This window comes from Macrosteles quadrilineatus, unplaced genomic scaffold (genome assembly GCF_028750875.1).
Source record: "Macrosteles quadrilineatus isolate MER2022 unplaced genomic scaffold, UCM_ALF_1.0 Scaffold_1__1_contigs__length_201487025, whole genome shotgun sequence".
Lineage (NCBI taxonomy): Eukaryota > Metazoa > Arthropoda > Insecta > Hemiptera > Cicadellidae > Macrosteles > Macrosteles quadrilineatus.
Window position 1 is genome coordinate 104,815,693 of NW_026542594.1, and position 18,577 is coordinate 104,834,269.

An 18,577-nucleotide genomic window follows, 5' to 3' on the forward strand; every position below is an offset into this window, starting at 1 on the left:
CTCAGTGTTCTAATTCGAAGAATCAAACTCCGCTTATCTTATAAATACAGTATATAAATACCACTCCACACACGCTACTGAAATTCTACATGGTCCTTCGAGCCGGATCGTCTGAAATTCAGCTCTTTTGGTAACTATAAGTCACAATTAGTTCTACTCTAACTCCAACTTGAAACCTTAAAATGAACTCCTCACTCCTTTCTCATCACTAAGAAGTAAGAAGACTACCAAGACTACTGTGGATCTAAAAGGTTAATATCTATAAAGGACTTTGATTCAAACTTTGATTCCTCTATATTTTACGCATATTGTTTTTCTTGTAATTTATTATTTGCCTTTTCAATACGTATCAAACTGTACAATTTGGTATTTTGTAAGGGTCATAGCAACCACTAATAGCGCTAATGTAACAATGCCATCTGTTATCTGTGTCTCATATTGCAGGCGATAATGACAATCTCTAATCTCTCTCTCTCTGAATACTCAGAATAATTGTTTTGTTGTACAACAAAAGTGAAATTCGTCACCCTCTCTAGGCAATTAAACTCAATTGTGAATCGTTTAGCCAAAATCCAAACTAACATCCAAGCTTTAGATTTATTACCTGATTTGTCCCAAGAACAAATAAATAAGTTGAAACTTTTAGATTCAGAAACACTTAGAAAATACAGTAGACCCCTCTTAACCGACCTTGTATTAACCGATAATCGGATTATCCGCCTTCGATCGTAAAATAATGCAGTTTGTTTTAACCGACCTTGCTTTGAGAGCAGCTCGGTTTAACCGCCGCTTTCTAGGAATCTCGGCATTTCCGCTCCCACGCTGGGCGATGAGAACTGAACCATACGCTTATCTCCACAGGATATGACTAACAATAAGTTATTTTGTGTTGATCACAAAAAATATAGCATAGCCTATTGTCAGTTTGTCATCATCGTTCGTAGCTATATCTGTATTCGAGCACATCTGATCTGATTTGTTATCTGCGCGGAAAATTTATAACATCATAAAGTGCGTCACGATTTGGAGAACTGATTATCTTATCGCCGGAGTAAACAAACAACGCAACTTGTAGGGAAGGCAGGGATGGGGGGTTAACAATTCCAAGGTCAAGATAGTTTTTGTGCCTCGAGACTCCAGTGAGAGGCTATAAATAAACGTCCTGTCTTGTAACTGATGTGTTTAACTGATGTACTGACTTAATACCATATGTGTATGTGAATTAATGATCACCTGTTATTTTGCATTTGTTTTGTTTGTATTAGTTTTTCTGTTTACATTAAAGTATGAGTTTGATTCAACTGAACTAATTTAGTTATTATTTGAAAATGTAACATTGGCGACAAGAAAAACGAAGAATGGATGGACAAGAGTTAAATAATCTAAAGAAAGCACGAGCAGTAGTAAAAGGACAGTTGAAGAAGGCAGAAAGATTCCAGTCTCAAGGTAGTCTTACAGTGACTGAGGTGAGTGTTAAACTCAAAGCAATTGCTGACCAGTGGGAACGTTATAAAAGTATTCAGGACCAAATTGATACATTAACCGATGAAGAAAACTTGCACCATGAAATAGAATGTAGATGTAATGTCGAGGATAAGTATTTAAATCTTACAACAAAACTTCAAGAGTTGATTAAGAATGAATGTTCCAACACTAGGTCTACACCACTTCACCCAATCAGCAATCCATCTGAGGCGACACATAGTTCAATTTCCGGGTCCTCATTGTCGGGTAGTATAAATTTTACACCTTTTCACCCAGAGGAAACGGTTACAAATTTCATAAAGAGACTTGAAATATTCCTACACCTTAAAAATCTAAGTACAGATGGTAATGCTAAAGTTTACATGCTACTACACGCTCTTACACCCCAGTTACACCAACAACTTTATGATTTATGTGCACCTGAAAACCCACTTACAAAAGACTACAGTGAGTTGGTTCAGATACTAAAGGATTTTGTAGAACCACAGCCAAGTCAATGGGCTTTACAACACAAGTTTATTTCACGTACTCAACAAGAACATGAATCCATAAATGAATTCTCAATAGCACTTAAGAAATTAACTAGCAACTGTGACTTTAATTGTGATTGTGGAAAGTCGGTTGCGGAGATGTTTCTTAAACTTCAGTTTATTCGTGGTTTGAATGACATAGATATTCGAGCTAAACTTCTTCAAGGACGAGAGAAACGCACGTACAAAGACATTGTTAACGAAGCATCGGCAATGGAACTAGCTAAATCTGAGAGCAAAACTGTATGTCGCAAAACAATGGAACACCTTGATTTGAACAGGGTAGATTCCAATAGTAGTGATAGGAACAAGCCAAAGAAAATGTTGTATCGACAAACATTTCAAGAAACCGGCACGAGACCCAACACAAAATTTGACAATCTAAAAGGGAAATGTTACAGATGCGGTTCACCTTCTCATCGAGCTAACAAATGTAAATTTATAGAGGCTGAGTGCAGAAAATGTACTAAAATTGGACACATAGCAAGTGTATGCTTACAGGAAAAGAACCAGACTAACAGAAATTTGAAGCAATACCAGACTCAAGATGGCTCGGAGAAAGGCAGTGAGTATGAACATGAAATTAATGTACTAAGTGACAGACAAAAAGGTAAATTCATTCTTGACATAACGATTGAAGGAAAAACTGTACCAATGGAATTGGATACAGGTGCAGCCCTTAGTACAATGTCCTATGATGATTTTAAAAAACTGAATGTACGTACAAAAGTATTTAAAACCAACATCGAACTTAGAACGTACACAGGTGAACCTATCAAACCCAAGGGTATGTCATTTGTACATTGCTCATACAAGATGCAAAAATTTGTTGGAAAACTCTACCTTATTGACCAAAATGTAGATGCTATATTTGGTAGAGAATGGCTCAGAGAAGTGACAATAGATTGGGCTGAGATAAAAAATGTGAACGCAATACAACCTGAAAGTCTTGATACCATCCTCAGCGAGTTTGAGGAAGTTTTTGATGGTAAAATTGGAGAGATACCTGAGTATCTGGGACACTATAGACTTATAGACGATGCTACACCTATATTTGTAAAACCAAGACAAATACCCTTTTCCCTTAAAAGTAAAGTTGAAAATGAATTAAAAAGACTTGAGGACTGTAACATTATAACAAAGATTGACCATTCTGACTGGGGAACTCCCATTGTACCAGTGGTGAAGCCAAACGGACAAGTACGAATTTGTGCCGATTACAAAGTAACACTGAACAGAGTAATAAAAGATGAGAACCACCCTATTCCAAGAATTGAAGAAATCCACTCTCAAATGAACGGAGGAAAAGTATTTTGCACGCTAGATATTTCTAACGCATATCTTCACATGAAAATGGATGAGGACAGCGCACACATGCAGACATTGAGTACACATAAAGGTATGTACAAAGTTAACCGTTTAATGTTTGGTGTCAAAGTTGCTCCTTCACTTTGGCAACAGTTTATGGACAAAACTTTACAAGGTATTTGCGGAGTGCAATGCTTTTTTGATGACATCATTATACAAGGTAAGACATCTGAAGAACTCTTGAAAAGATTAAAGGTTGTCCTAGAAAGATTAAAAAGTAAAAACTTAAAATTGAACAGAGAAAAGTGTAAGTTTTTTCAAACTAGTCTGCAATATCTGGGACATATAATTGATGCTCAAGGTATTCATAAAACAAAGGAAAAGGTCTCTTCCATCTTAAACAGCAAAAGACCAGAAAACGTAACAGAACTTCGCAAATTTCTTGGATTAACAAGCTACTACAACAAATTTATAAAAGATTTAGCAACAATTCTACACCCACTCAACCAACTACTTAAGAAAGACGCACACTACAATTGGACCTCAAAATGCGAGAATAGTTTTCAAAGGGTCAAATCAGAACTAGCAAGTGATCGTGTCCTTGTACATTACAATCCTGATTTGCCTCTGGTACTAGCAACGGATGCCTCTCCGGTGGGTCTTGGTGCTATTCTTTCACATCGTTACAGCGATGGAAGTGAGAGACCGATAAGTTTTGCCTCACGTAGTTTGACAAAATGTGAACAGCACTACAGCCAAATTGACAAGGAAGCCACTGGCATCTACTGGGGGCTTAAGAAGTTTTTCCCGTACTGTTATGGACGGAAATTTACTCTGATTACTGACCACAAGCCACTCGTATCCATATTCAGCCCCACAAAAACACTACCATCAATATCTGCTACTAGATTATTTAATTATGCACACTTTTTATCTGGATTCGACTACAAAATTGAATACAGAAGAACATCGGATGATGCTAATGTAGATTTTTTATCTCGGTTCCCAACTGAGCATGCTTCAACTAAAGGTAGGGACAACTGTGACCCTTTTCAACTTAGTCAGCTCGATTCTTTTCAAATTAGTAGTTCTACAATTTCTAAGTCAACAGCCCATGACAAAGACCTTCAACCAATACTACATGCACTTGAAGAAGGTAAATCAGTGGAAGCTTTTGGGTACCATGACAATGAATTAACACTTCAAGACGGATGTATTTTCAAAGGATGTCGAGTTCTAATACCACAATCCCTTCGTCGGAAGGTTCTTGATGAACTTCATATTGGGCATTTAGGCATGGAGAAAATGAAATCCCTAGCCCGAAGCTATTGTGCATGGAAGAATATTGACCGAGATATAGAGCAATTGGCAAAATCGTGCAAACAATGCCGTTTGAAACAAAATGAACCAAGAAAGGAACAAAATCATCCATGGCTAGCTCCCCAGGGACCATGGGAAAGGTTACATATAGACTTTGCTGGCCCTATGCAAGGACAGTGGTACTTTATTATTGTGGACGCCTTTACTAAGTGGATTGAGGTAATACCTACTAAGAATACTTCTACAGAATTTTGCACAAGAGAACTTAGAAAGTTATTTGCTACATTTGGTCTTCCCATGATTTTGGTTTCTGACAATGGAAGTCAATTTACGTCTAGCGTCTTCGAACAGTTCCTATCAGAAAACGGAGTGGTACACAAAACAACTGCTCCTTACCACCCTTCGTCAAACGGGCAGGCTGAGCGTTATGTCCAGACTGTGAAGAAGTCCCTAAGAGCAATGGAAGACGAGGGAGGGAGACTAGACGTCAAACTCTTCAGAATGCTTATGCAGTTACGTCAAACCTCAAATTCATCTGGCTGTGATGCATACTCCTTGATGTTTGGCAGGAAGATTCGAACACACATAACTCTTTTACATCCTACACGTAAACAAGAAACTGAACATGTGAAGCAAGCAACAAGATATTTTAAGGAGGGGGACAGAGTACAAGCGAGAAATTATTCAAACTCAAAAGACAAGTGGAGTTTTGGAAGAATATTGGAAAGGGAAAGCAACCTTCTGTATAAAGTGCAAATGGATGATGGAACTGTCTGGAGGCATCATGTTGACCAATTACTGAAATGCGAAATAACATTACCACAACATTTCAGAGGGGAGAATTGATGTGTTTAACTGATGTACTGACTTAATACCATATGTGTATGTGAATTAATGATCACCTGTTATTTTGCATTTGTTTTGTTTGTATTAGTTTTTCTGTTTACATTAAAGTATGAGTTTGATTCAACTGAACTAATTTAGTTATTATTTGAAAATGTAACAGTAACAAAATGGTCGCTTGTATCTAATGTCAACAAAAGGTTCTGTACTGTATTACAAGGTATTTGGAAAGCATCAATTAATACATTGCAGTACTAAAGTTATTAAAATAGGAATTTTATTGACTCTTGCCTAGTATTACTAGGTGGCGTTCGCAGATGCATCCACAAAATTGAGCGGAGTCATCAAGGGTTCATATTATATTGTTTTTGTCATACTGCAGTAAAAACAGTCGTCATTGATGCATGCGTTGCCGGTCTAAAGTAGCATTTTTACTCTTTAAGGAATAAAATTAGTTTTTAGCCTCTATGGAGTAAAACTCAGCTTTTGTCAACTCAGTTGTAAATTTATATTGTAAACGATTGAATACGTATCGAAATATGTAACGATTCGTGCTTCATAATCATTTTAACCAGTCTCTTCCCATAGAATTCTAGCATTGCAGATACATTTATCCATTCCCACACTCAACACTGCCCACCTTTACTACTTCCTTCACCACACCCTACGTCGTGGACCTGTTTCCCTCTCTTCCCATAGCATTTTAGGATTGCAGATACATTAATGTAATTGCCAAAGGACAGTTCCCACACTCTGCACTGCAAGCCTTACTACTTCTTCACCATTCCCTACGTCATAGACCTGTTTCCTTCCCTTATCATAGCATTTTAAGTGTTAGATACATTTATCTAACTGCCCAAACGGTTCACTCACTCTGCACTGCCAGCCTTTAATACTTCCTTCACCACATCCTACGTCGTGGGGCCTGTTTCCTTCCCTTCTCATAGCATTTCAGGATTGAAGATACATTATTCTAACTGCCACAGCCGGTTCTCACAATATGTTCATACTTTATTACTTCCTAAGCCACTTCCTACATCGTGGACCTGTTTTCATCACTTTCCATAGCATTTTAGTATTTTAGAAACGTTAACCTAATTGCCACAAACATTGCCCACACTCCGCACTGCTAGCCTTTACGTATACCATTTCCTATATGCTTTCACCATTTTCTATGTCGTGGGCATGCTTCCATCCCTTCTCATAGCATTTCAGCATTGCAGATACATTAATCTAACTGCTACAAACGGTTTCCAGTTCCCTAACTCCACACTGCTCACCTTACCTACCCTTCACCTTACCTTGCTCCTTCACCTCTTCTTACGTCGCAGACCTGTTTCCCTCTCTTCCCATAGAATTTTAAGATTGTAGATACCAAGATACCTTAATCTAATCGTCATAAACAGTTCCCACACTCCCAAAAACTCGCCTTTACTACTTCCTTCATCTCTTCCTACGTCACGGACCTGTTTACCTCCCTTCCCTTAGCATTATTGGATTGAAAATACCTTAACCTATTAGTCATAAACAGATCCCACACTCCGGACAACGCCTTTACTACTTCCTTCACCACTTCCTACGTCACGGACCTGTTTCCCTCCCTTTCCATAGCATTTTAGGATTGCAGATACCTTAAATCTAATCGTCATAAACAGTTCACACACACTCCGAAAAACTCGCCTTTACTGCTTCCTTCATCACTTCCTACGTCACGGGCCTGTTTACCTCCCTTCCCTTAGCATTATTGGATTGCAAATACCTTAATCTATTGGTCATAAAAAGATCCCACACTCCGGACAACTCGCCTTTACTACTTCCTTCACCACTTCCTACGTCACGGACCTGATTCCCTCCCTTTCCATAGAATTTTAGGAATGCAGATACCTTAATCTTATCGTCATAAACAGTTCCCACACTCCGGACAGCTCGCCTTGACTACTTCCTTCACCACTTCCTACGTCACGGACCCGTTTTCCTCCCTTCCCATAGAATTTTAGGAATGCAGATACCTACCTAAATCTACTTCCTTCACCACTTCCTACGTCACGGAACTGTTTTCCTCCCTTCCCATAAAATTTTAGGAATGCAGATACCTACCTAAATCTAATTGTCTTAAACAGTTTCCACACTCCAGACTGCTTACCTTTACTACTTCCTTCACCACTTCCTACGTCACGGACCTCAAGCTAGTGTCGTCATTTGATTATATTTATGATCCATACCACCGTTTATGTTCTAATATCTGTGGCATGCTATCAGCTATTTATTTATCTACTGCATTCAAAAGTCAACAGCTGATCATATGTCTTTGTATATTATGTGTCAAATACTGCTTCCATAAGGATTACATTGAAACTTTGAGACCTAGTGGGGCGGATTCCTGAGAGACTTTTTTAACGCCATATAGATGTTGGCACTCACCGGTATGGTCTTTATCACCATGCGAAATTTGAAAACGATTGATTCAGCCGTCTAGGAGGAGTTTGCGTATTACGAAATGCATAAAAGTCGACGTATAAGAGCTTCGCTCGCTCCGCTCAATAATATGTTCCACTGAAAGTAGGCCTATTTGACTTAACCGTGTTTTGTGTTTATTTGTGACTTTTTTATCAATATGAAAAAGGAGATAAGAGTAGTTTATTTTATAAATAATGCTAGTATGACTTCAAAATAATGATTATATAATTCCAAATGAATAGCACTTCATTGTGTTATGATTTTTGGGATTGCCCGTTTTATCCGACCTTTTGCGTTATCCGACCTAGGTCCGGTCCCATTAGGGTCGGTTAAGAGGGGGTCTACTGTACTCAGAATTTGAAACCTCCCTTGAGAAACTATTCAATAGTGACACGCTTCCCGATGATTATGAAGAAGATACACTCTTTCAATTACAAGATACTATATCTGACTTATATGTGTAGGAATTCAAACTCTCACGAAGAAACACCTTTCTCAAGATCCTACAAGTAATATGCCTATTCTAAACACTGACTCAATAACAAATACTCCATCAAGTAGTGTACCCCATAGGCCTAGTAGTTTTTCCTCAAACCAAGATAGCCACTCACTAAAACTCCCTTCTCTATCTCTCAAAACTTTCAATGGTTCACCAGAACAATGGTTATCTTATGTTAGCCTGTTTCAAGTATCTGTTCATGATAATGAAAACATATCTAAAGTTGAGCGATTTCAATATCTGCTTTCTACGCTACAGGGAGAACCTTTCAACCTTATAAAGAATTTACCAATCACTGCTGAAAACTATGATGTAGCATGGGATCTTCTCCAGAAAGGACATCAAAACAGTAGGAAAATTATAAGCATACACCTCAACAACATAATAGACTTACCTAACCTAAGTGACTCCTCCCTCAAGAACATTCACTCGTTCATTTCTCAGTATAAAGAAAATGCCCAAGCACTTGTTGCACTCAATCATGACATAGCCAAGGATAATATCTTGCTCTCAGCCATGTTACTAAGGAAATTACCCGCAGACATTCGCAAAAAGTTTGAAAGCTTACGCGTTAATTCTCAAGACCTACCAACCGTAGGTGAAGTAATAACATTTTTAGAAAATGAATGTGCTTACTTAGAAGCTGCTAACCTCTCTAACTCTCAGTTCCCCAGAACTACTTCAAGCAATGTAGGTTTCGCTCAAAATAGTAAGAGGTCCAGCCCTCACTCCTCTCACATAGGCCTACATAAGTCTACGCCGAACCGCACTACTTTACTAGCTTTCAGAGACTCAAACGCCATATGCGCATTTTGTAGTAAAAGTGATCACAACATTTACCAATGCTCAGAGTTTAAAGATTTGTCCGTACAGGAAAGGTACAATTTTGTGAGGAAAAACCACCTCTGTTTGAATTGCTTGGGTACCGCTCATTCTGTCAAAAACTGAAAGTAAAATAAAACATGTTTTCACTGTAAACTGAAACATCACTCCCTCTTACATCAAACTAATAATAGGCATAACGATAAGCTTAACCAAAAGCCTAAAGATAATGCTCCGATGCCCAAGGAAATGAATAAAACATTTGATCACCCTGAACCTCCCTTTGTAGCTGTCTCCTCGAATCCTAATACCACTATATTGCTAGCCACTGCATTGGTACACTTGAAAGCTAATAACGGTAACACAGTTGTAGCCCGAGCCGTTATTGACTCCGCATCTGTGGTAAGCTGCGTAACAGAAAATGTTGCTAACCTGCTTATGCTTAAACGGACATTTTCCAGTAATTCCAAGTTAGATGGCCTATCATCAGTAGAAGTTAAATCTAAAGGTGTGTCAAAAGTTAACATATCGTCTCTTAGCGGAGAAATGATTGCTGATAACAACCCAGTCCTTATTCTAGACAGAATAACCTCAAACCTCCCACACTCAGAAGTTCCAGTTAATGTTAAAGAATACTTCAAACATTTGGTCCTGGCTGATCCAACTTTTCATCTGCCTAGTAAGATAGATGTGCTCATAGGTGCTGATCTATTCGCTAAAGTGATCACTGGTGAACGCATCATCATTAACAAGGATCTTCCTGCTGCCATGAATTCTGTATTTGGATATCTCATCATAGGATCTGCCCCAACTCTTCCTGCTGTAGTCCCTCACAAAACAGCCCCTCAATGCAAGGGTAATGTTTCTTTATTAAGTACTCAAGATATTGATTTGCACAATTCTCTGCAGAAATTTTGGACTCTAGCGGAACCTCCCATCAAACTTCATGTAACATCTGAACAAGAAATTTGTGAAAATCACTTTCTAAACACGGTCTCTAGGGATTCAGATGGACGCTACTTTGTTAGGCTACCCATAAAAGAAAATCATCCTCCTCTTGGTGACTCATCATTTTGCGCTCGTAATAGATTCCTATCACTTGAAAGGAAATTAGAAAGTCAACCTGAAGTCAAAGCAGAATATAGTAAAGCCATACATGATTTATTGTCATCTAGTCACATGGAACCTGCTAACCCTTCCCCAAACAGCGATGATACAAAATTTTACTTACTTCACCATGCTATTATCAAAGTAGAATCCTCAACCACCAAGCTTCGTGTAGTATACGATGCAAGCGCACACAGCTCCTCAGGTGTCAGCCTTAACGATATTCTACATACTGGGCCAAAACTACATAATGATCTTAATGATATTCTGTTAAAATTTAGACTATCCCCTATTGTTTTCTCATGTGACATCAAACACATGTTTCGTCAAATAATGGTCCACCCAGATGATAGAAACTATCAAATGTTGTATTGGAGAGATGGCAAAGACGACCCCCTTTCAGTTTACCGTTTAACTACGGTTGTGTTTGGATTCAACTGTTCACCCTACTTGGCACTAAGGACACTTCACCAACTTATCACTGATGAAGGCGCAAACTTCCCTCTGGCAGCTGAGGCTTTAAAGAAACAAGTATATGTTGATGATTTAATATTAGGTGCCAATAGCATAGAACAAGCTTTGGTACTAAGAAATGAGTTGGAACAACTTCTCTTTTAACTCCTCAGATCAACCTTATTTCAAGGTACTAGGTATAAAATGGTCACCTAACTCAGACACTTTCTCTTATCAGTTGAATATCCCAGACACACCTCCCCCTAAACGAGGTATACTTGGAACAGTTAGCAGAATATTTGATCCAAACGGTTGGTTGACTCCAGTCACTCTTTGGGTAAAAGCGTTGATACAAGTTTTATGGGCACTAGGTTTATCATGGGATGCGCCTGTACCTCCGGATCTAACTGAAAAATGGTCAAAGTTCCTCAAACAACTCCCTTTCTTAAGTGAAATTAGCTTACCTCGATATGTTTCCGTAGCTGATGCTGTTCATATCAGTTTACATGGATTTTGTGATGGGTCTGAAACAGGTTACGGAGCTTGTGTCTACTTGCGATGTGTAAGTTCTTCCGGAGGAATCAACGTACATCTGTTAATTGCCAAAGCTCGAGTAGCTCCTCTTAAGAAGATCTCCATCCCTAGACTAGAATTGTGTGGTGCCCATCTTTTGCCCAAACTCCTGAACTATTGCAACTCCCTACTCCCTCAAGATTATCTTGTCAACGAATTACATGCTTGGTGTGATTCATCTGTAATCTTGTCATGGATAAAAACTGTACCCTACCGCTTAAAAGTTTATGTTGCAAATCGAGTCTCTGAAATTCAGGAACTTACTCCTACTTACATATGGAAACATGTCTCAACTCATTGTAATCTAGCTGACATTGCCAGTAGAGGAACCCTTCCCATTTCTATGAAAGACAACAGTTTATGGTGGAACGGTCCCGATTGGTTATCTCTGGATCAGGAATCATGGCCTATTCCTCGCTTCACCCCTCTCCAAGGTGAACAATTGCCAGAGCGTAATGCCGAACCTTTACAAATAATGGTTACAACTCAAAAACCAGACTTATTCAACAGGTTTTCATCTTGGTCAACCCTCCAGCGAGTCATCGCTTACATTTTACGCTTCAAAAATAACTTAACAAACCAGGTTAAAGAATCAGGATTTTAAAGCTTGAAGAGCTTGATAAAGCAACAATCACTATCTGTAAATATTCAACAGTTTTTTCTGAAGATATTTCTAGATTGAAAGCTGGAAAACCTTGTTCCTCCCGTCTTGCGTCTCTCTCCCCCTTCTTAGACGAAAATGGATTGATTCGTGTTGGAGGCCGCCTTAAGCACTCTCAAGTATCCTAAGCTGCAAAGCATCCTATTGTATTGCCCAAAACTAACCAATCTCATTGTTGATCATTACCATTTGAAACACTTGCATGCTGGACCTCAGTTTTTACAAGCCGTTATATCTCAGAAGTTTTGGATCCTATCTGCTCGAAGTGTTATTCGAAGAAGAGTTTACAAGTGCATCCGATGCTTTAAATGCAATCCTAAGACAACAACTCAGAAAATGGGAGATCTTCCTTCACAACGAGTCCTACCCGCAAGAGTATTCAACAACTGCGGGACGGACTTTTTAGGCCCATTCTCAGTTAAACCTTGCAAATTAAGGAAGTCCTGTCCAATCAAAGTATACGTTTGTATCTTCATTTGTTTTTCTGTCAAGGCTGTACATTTAGAGGTTGTTACAGATCTCAGTTCCGAAGCTTACCTAGCAGCATTGACAAGATTTGTCTCTCGACGAGGGTTGTGTAGCAACATCTACTCGGACTGCGGAACAAATTATGTAGGAGCCGCTAATGAAGTTCAAAAGATTGTAAAGAATTTCTTCATACAGAAAGAAACTCAAGAAGCTCTTGTTAAGTTTTCCATGGAAAACAACAACATTACATTTCATTTCTTATCCCCCGCAGCTCCACACCAAGGTGGCCTTTGGGTCTGTCCGCAGTGTCAAACACCATCTTCGGAGAGTCATAGGCGAACAGATTCTTACTCTTGAAGAGTTCATCACACTAACAACTCGCATCGAAGCAATTCTAAATTCACGGCCCATAACCCCACTTTCATCTGACCCCAGCGAAATTGATTGCTTAACTCCTGGTCATTTTCTGATTGGAGGACCTCTTTTATCTCTTCCCGAAGCTGACTGGAATGATGTCTCAACAAAAAGATTGTCAAGGTGGAAGTTTGTTCAAGCCTTAACCCAAAGTTTTTGGAAAAGATGGCAAAAAGAATACCTCTACACGTTGCAACAACGAGGGAAATGGAGAAGTCCTCAACCTAAAATCAAAATTGGAGATCTTGTCCTATTGCATGAACCAAACCAACCTCCCCTTTCATGGAAAATGGGACGTATCATTTCAACCTCCCCAGGGCAAGATGGTCTTGTACGAGTTGTAAGAATAAAAACTTCAACAGGAACACTCTCCAGATCTATAACTAAAGTCTCACCCCTCCCAATCAATGAGTAATAAAAGAAGTTAGACTGTTAACCAAGAGTTTATTGTAAATATGTTCATTTATAAAATGCATTTTTTCTCAATACTTCATTATTATTATTAGGTGAACCCCTCTTAGTGGTTCACGGGCGGGGGTATGTTCTGTAATATTCAGTGTAATTGTGATTTGTTATAATAATGCTTTCTTTTATCTAAAAATAAATACAGATGGCATTGATTTTTTACTTGTTTTTATGTTTTAAAACAACACTAGTGTCCCTGTTGCTCGAAATCGAGCAATTGCTAAGTATTACAGGCGTTATTTTAAAACGAACAACAGTCATATTTTTTATGACTATAAAAGATTTGACTCAAAGATTATGGAATACTCAAGATGTACATAACAGATCGATATAATCAAAATTTCTTGTAAATATCTTATCATTTTTCAAAAGCTGATTTTGTTTTTTAGTGTTTATAACACAAATTATTTCTATTTCTTCCCCTTGGTGGTGTTCTATGACTTTCCTATGTTTCCATAGTTTGCAAATCGTCTCTTTCAATGATTACTAAGGAATGCAGCACAGTGTTAATTCAGTTTTCTTTTTAGTATATCAATTTATCCAGGCTCTCTCGTTTTTTCCCATTGTAATAATTACGCCAACCCAAATTCAAATAATAACTATTTCATTTCAACCGAGTAAGTAAATGTTTGTGGCAAACTAACTGTTAAATTAGCAAACTTATTGACTGTTTACAATTAACATATGTTCTTCTTCTCACTTTTAATTTCTGACAACAGCTGGAGTATCATAACAATATTTGTTTCCCATGTTAATCTTATGGAGAAATACGAAACTTTAAAGGGCCCCAGGGCCTCACCCTCTAATTATTTCCCTAAAAAGAAAGTTTCCTGCACAACTTCACGTTACGCTCTTTCCAATGACACCAAAAACATATCAATCGGTTCAGTAGTTTCGGAGGAGTAATTGTCACAAAAAACCTGCTTGCGTATTAAATAAGTAATAGATGTGATTTTAACAATTAACTATTAGTAATTTTTGTTAGTTGAAAACAAAACATCAAGAAATGAAGATCCCTCTCTCTCTTTTGTACTAAAAAAAAATGTAAAGTTCTGTGAAATCACTCAAAGTTTAATTGTTATTAAAACTACTTGTCAATTGTATCTCAGTGTTCTAATTTGAAGAATCAAACTCTGCTTATCTTATAAATACAGTCCACTCCACACACGCTACCGAAATTCTACAGTTACCATTAAACAAATAAATTGGTAAAGAAACGTGCCTTCACGTTTCAAATCTGGAGTGTGACAAAGTAATTCGAGGGAGACAATGTAACATTGTCTCACTGATGAGCGAATTGGCCTCTTAGCTTTCTCAAATCAGTGAGAGAACATATACATTGTTAGGTAACTGTAGGAAAAGAATATACTTATCTTACCTGACTTATTTCCAAAATAAAATCACACAGCCAAAACATCACATTTTCTGATTTTCCATAAATAATAGCACAATACAAAAAAAATTGTTCTACATGTGTTTATACATCTTCGTGTATAGTAAATAAAATTTTAGACAAAACATATATAATTAGTTTTGCATAAAAATTTGTATTTGGTCAGGCTACAACTTTAATTTTAAAATTTCACCTGGGACTTTTAGTTTTTTTTTAGTTTTTGAAATTTTGTGAAAGTTTTAATGCATCCAATCCAATTTCTTTTCACATATTCCTATTGCATATTGATATGTTCAATCCATAATTTAACTTTATGTGATTAAAAACAAAATGTCTGCAAAATGGCAATGTGGCTTGGCCACTATGGAAACAACCTGTCACCACTCAGAGGGTTGATTCATATCACTCCAAGATATGTCTCATGTAGGACATGAAGAAATATAATATTAGACATATTGAACAAAATTAGTCAAATGTAATTCCATCCAAATATTTCAAAATTCAAAATGTTCCAAAATTCACTATGTCACCACCAGGGGCCCATTTCATAATAAACTACAAGTTACAACTTGTTCTAACCATAAAACCAAAATAATCTAAGTTTTCTGCTCTTCAAAATTACATACAACCATAGATTAAACATTACAACCTTATTGGTAAAAGTTTTATAATTTACGCATAGTATTTATTTCTCTGTGTAAATTGATACCAACATTAACCCGCTAACATTAAATTTACCTAACTTTTTCAGTAACTAGAAAAAACTCAGTTTTGACATTTTGGGATCGTCGTCAGCTGGATTGACTTACAGCTGAAAAATATTGTTTATTCTAACTATCATACTATGTTTGTACTGATGCTACTGGGGTTGTTAGTGTTATAAAATAAAACTTTAGAGTCTAAACGTTCGATTGATATAGGTTTTAGCATAGATTAAACATACTCAATTAGGGAGTACCCCCTAAGGGAGTATGTTTAATCTATGGTTTTAGTCAAGCTTAGGCTCATTATAGCGTAAATGTTTGATCAGCATTACAAAATGTTCAGACCCGAACCAAATGATTTGGTCATTGGCCACTTTAAGGCTCACCCATGAACCGACCGATACGGTCGGTTGGCCACTCGAAGGGTTAAATAAATTGTTTTTAAACAAATCTAAGTTAATGAGATTATAATTTTAAAAACATGTTAACGATCTTGTGGAGAAGCAGGGCTAGAATATAAATAAGGTATCAACCAAGTATTTTATTGCTATGCATACACTATACCATTTTTGAAACATCAGCTTACCTCAATAACAACAGCTGAAGGATTTTCAGATTTTAGTTGGCTAACAAAAGGCAAAGGTCTGATAGGAATAGTGGCAATGACAATCCTGTTATCTTTAAAAAGCCGCAATACATTTTCACCAAACCTTTTGCTACAGAGCTCCATTCTTCCAATTTCATCAATTACCAGCACTCCATCCTCCTTCAAAAATATCAACATCGTTTGAAAATTAGGAATTCAATTTTAATTATGAGGCATGTTTTTTAAGTAAGTACCGTCATTGACTATTCCGTTTTAAAATAAAACAAAAACCAGTATACTTTAGTGTAATAATCATATTTTTATTTGAAAGCCAGTATCTTAATATACTTTTTGACATAGTTTCCATCAATATTAAGGCATTTATCATATCGTTCCACGAGCATTCCTTTCTCAAAGAATTCTCCCGCCTGACTGGATAACCATTGTGTCACTGCGTTTTGACCTCATCATCGTTGTCTAGGCGCTAACCACAAAGATGTTGACTCTGGCGTAACATAAGACACCCATGTTCCATCGCCGGTAAAAATTTGACCTAACAAATCATCTCCTTTCTCCTCGTAGCGCTCAAGAAAAGTCAATGCACGGCCTAGACGCTTGGTTTTGTGCACCTCAGTCAACATTTTCGGCACCCAGCGTGAGCACAATTTTCGTTACTAAATCTTTCAGTCACAATATCATAAAGGACAATTCTCAAAACTAAAGGAAACTCATCAGATAATGATGAGATCGTAAACCGTCTGTTTTCTCTCACTTTTTCATTGGCTCATCATGAACGTTGGTGCTGCCGTCTTTAAATGCCCTTACCCACTTGTGTACCATTCCGTCACTTATAATGTTCTCGCCATACACTTCACTAATCTGTCGATAAATTTCAATGGCATTCACACCTTAATCACAAAAAAAAAATCAAATTACAGCGTTCACTTCACAGTCGGCGGCAGTCTCAAATGGCGCCACCATTTTCAATGCTCGAAACCGGATATAAACACGGCCGATTGTTGCCAAATTTCTGGCTACGGCTTGCCAATAGATGCACATACACAGTGATATTGTCCAAAATGCCAATCGCAGCTGGAACGGAGAAATTTAAAAACGGTACTTACTTTAAAAACATGCCTTGTATATTAGGCCTATAATCAAACGTACAGTATGTGACACAAGAACTAGTGAAAGTAAATAACTACACATAAGTTTTAACTGTTATATATATTTGTTTGTATTTTATGTTAATAACTTATATTTGTAACTTTACTGAACCACATTTTAAAACACAAAATGTTACTTCTCTTCTCTGTCAAAATTTGTCTCTCTCATCATTACGAAACAATCCTAACTATTTACATATGATCAGCTGTTACCAACATAAATTAAATTAAACACAAACAAATTAATCACTAACATAAATTATAGGGATGGACGAGATTGGATTTTTAGTTCGAGACGAGACGAGATTTTTTATTTCTCATAAAATTTCGAGACGAGATCGAGACGGGATTTCCCTTCTCATACACAACGGGAAATGCACGTTCAAAATTTTTACCTGATTTTGTAACATTGTTAGATGACTGTTTAAATACAAAAATAATGATAATAGGCAAGAATATTTACAATCTTTTATTAAAAAAACATTAGCATAAAATTTTTTGATTAATCACGCCTAACTTATTAAAAATGCCTACGATTAGGAAACATAGTGATATCAGTTAGGATAGAGTTCAACTTATCCTAAAATAAAATAAAAGCAATATTAATTTTTATAAAATAGTTACTTGTTTTGACTTTTTATAGTAATAAAACATTCCTCACACTGCTTACACTTTACAAAACTTCTCAAATGTTATTAAAGTAATATTATTAAAATAATTAAAGTAATATTTACATTTAAAGAATTAATTAAATAAGAACGCCTTCAGAAAGGAAACGCAACTACAACACGCTCCTGTATTGCGGGTATTGCATTGACTTTCTGCAGGCGTTTTAAATTTCTTTTTTAGCGAATTTCCCTATAGGGAAGTAGCTATTACCATAGGTGGCACGGTAAGACCTAGACCCGGGACCGATTTACTTTTTCATTTTGATGTCCCCAGAGGCCAAAAACACTATTCGTTCAAATTTTTATATATGTATATATATATATATATATATATAGACTTATATATATATATATATATATATATATACGTCCGTGAACGCGATAACTTGAGTAATTTTTGTTCGATTTTGATGAAATTTGGTTTAAAGGTGTAAAGCGGGATAAACTTGAATGAGTTCGCGAACCAGCACGATCGGACCATGGGATCGGGGCTTTACGGGGGGTTTTATGGTGTAAAAATTGGTTTTTCTCACTTTTGACCCTCAAAACACAAAATTTCCTGATTTCTCTTTAGACCTTTTTAAAGAGCTTAAAAAAACAAATAATTTAGTATATAAAAGTATTTTTGTTCGATTATTAGTAACGGAGAAAAAAA

The 18,577-nt window shown here is 37.0% G+C and overlaps 1 protein-coding gene across 1 annotated transcript in view; it reads right to left on the reverse strand.

Moving 5' to 3' along the window:
- Positions 1-18,577, reverse strand: part of LOC129004444 (nucleoside-triphosphatase THEP1) — a 162,899-nt gene that overhangs the window by 21,010 nt on the left and 123,312 nt on the right. The window contains exon 5 of the mRNA XM_054433066.1: positions 16,089-16,268. Coding sequence (XP_054289041.1) covers positions 16,089-16,268 — 180 coding nt within the window. The remainder of the gene's footprint in view (positions 1-16,088; positions 16,269-18,577) is intronic.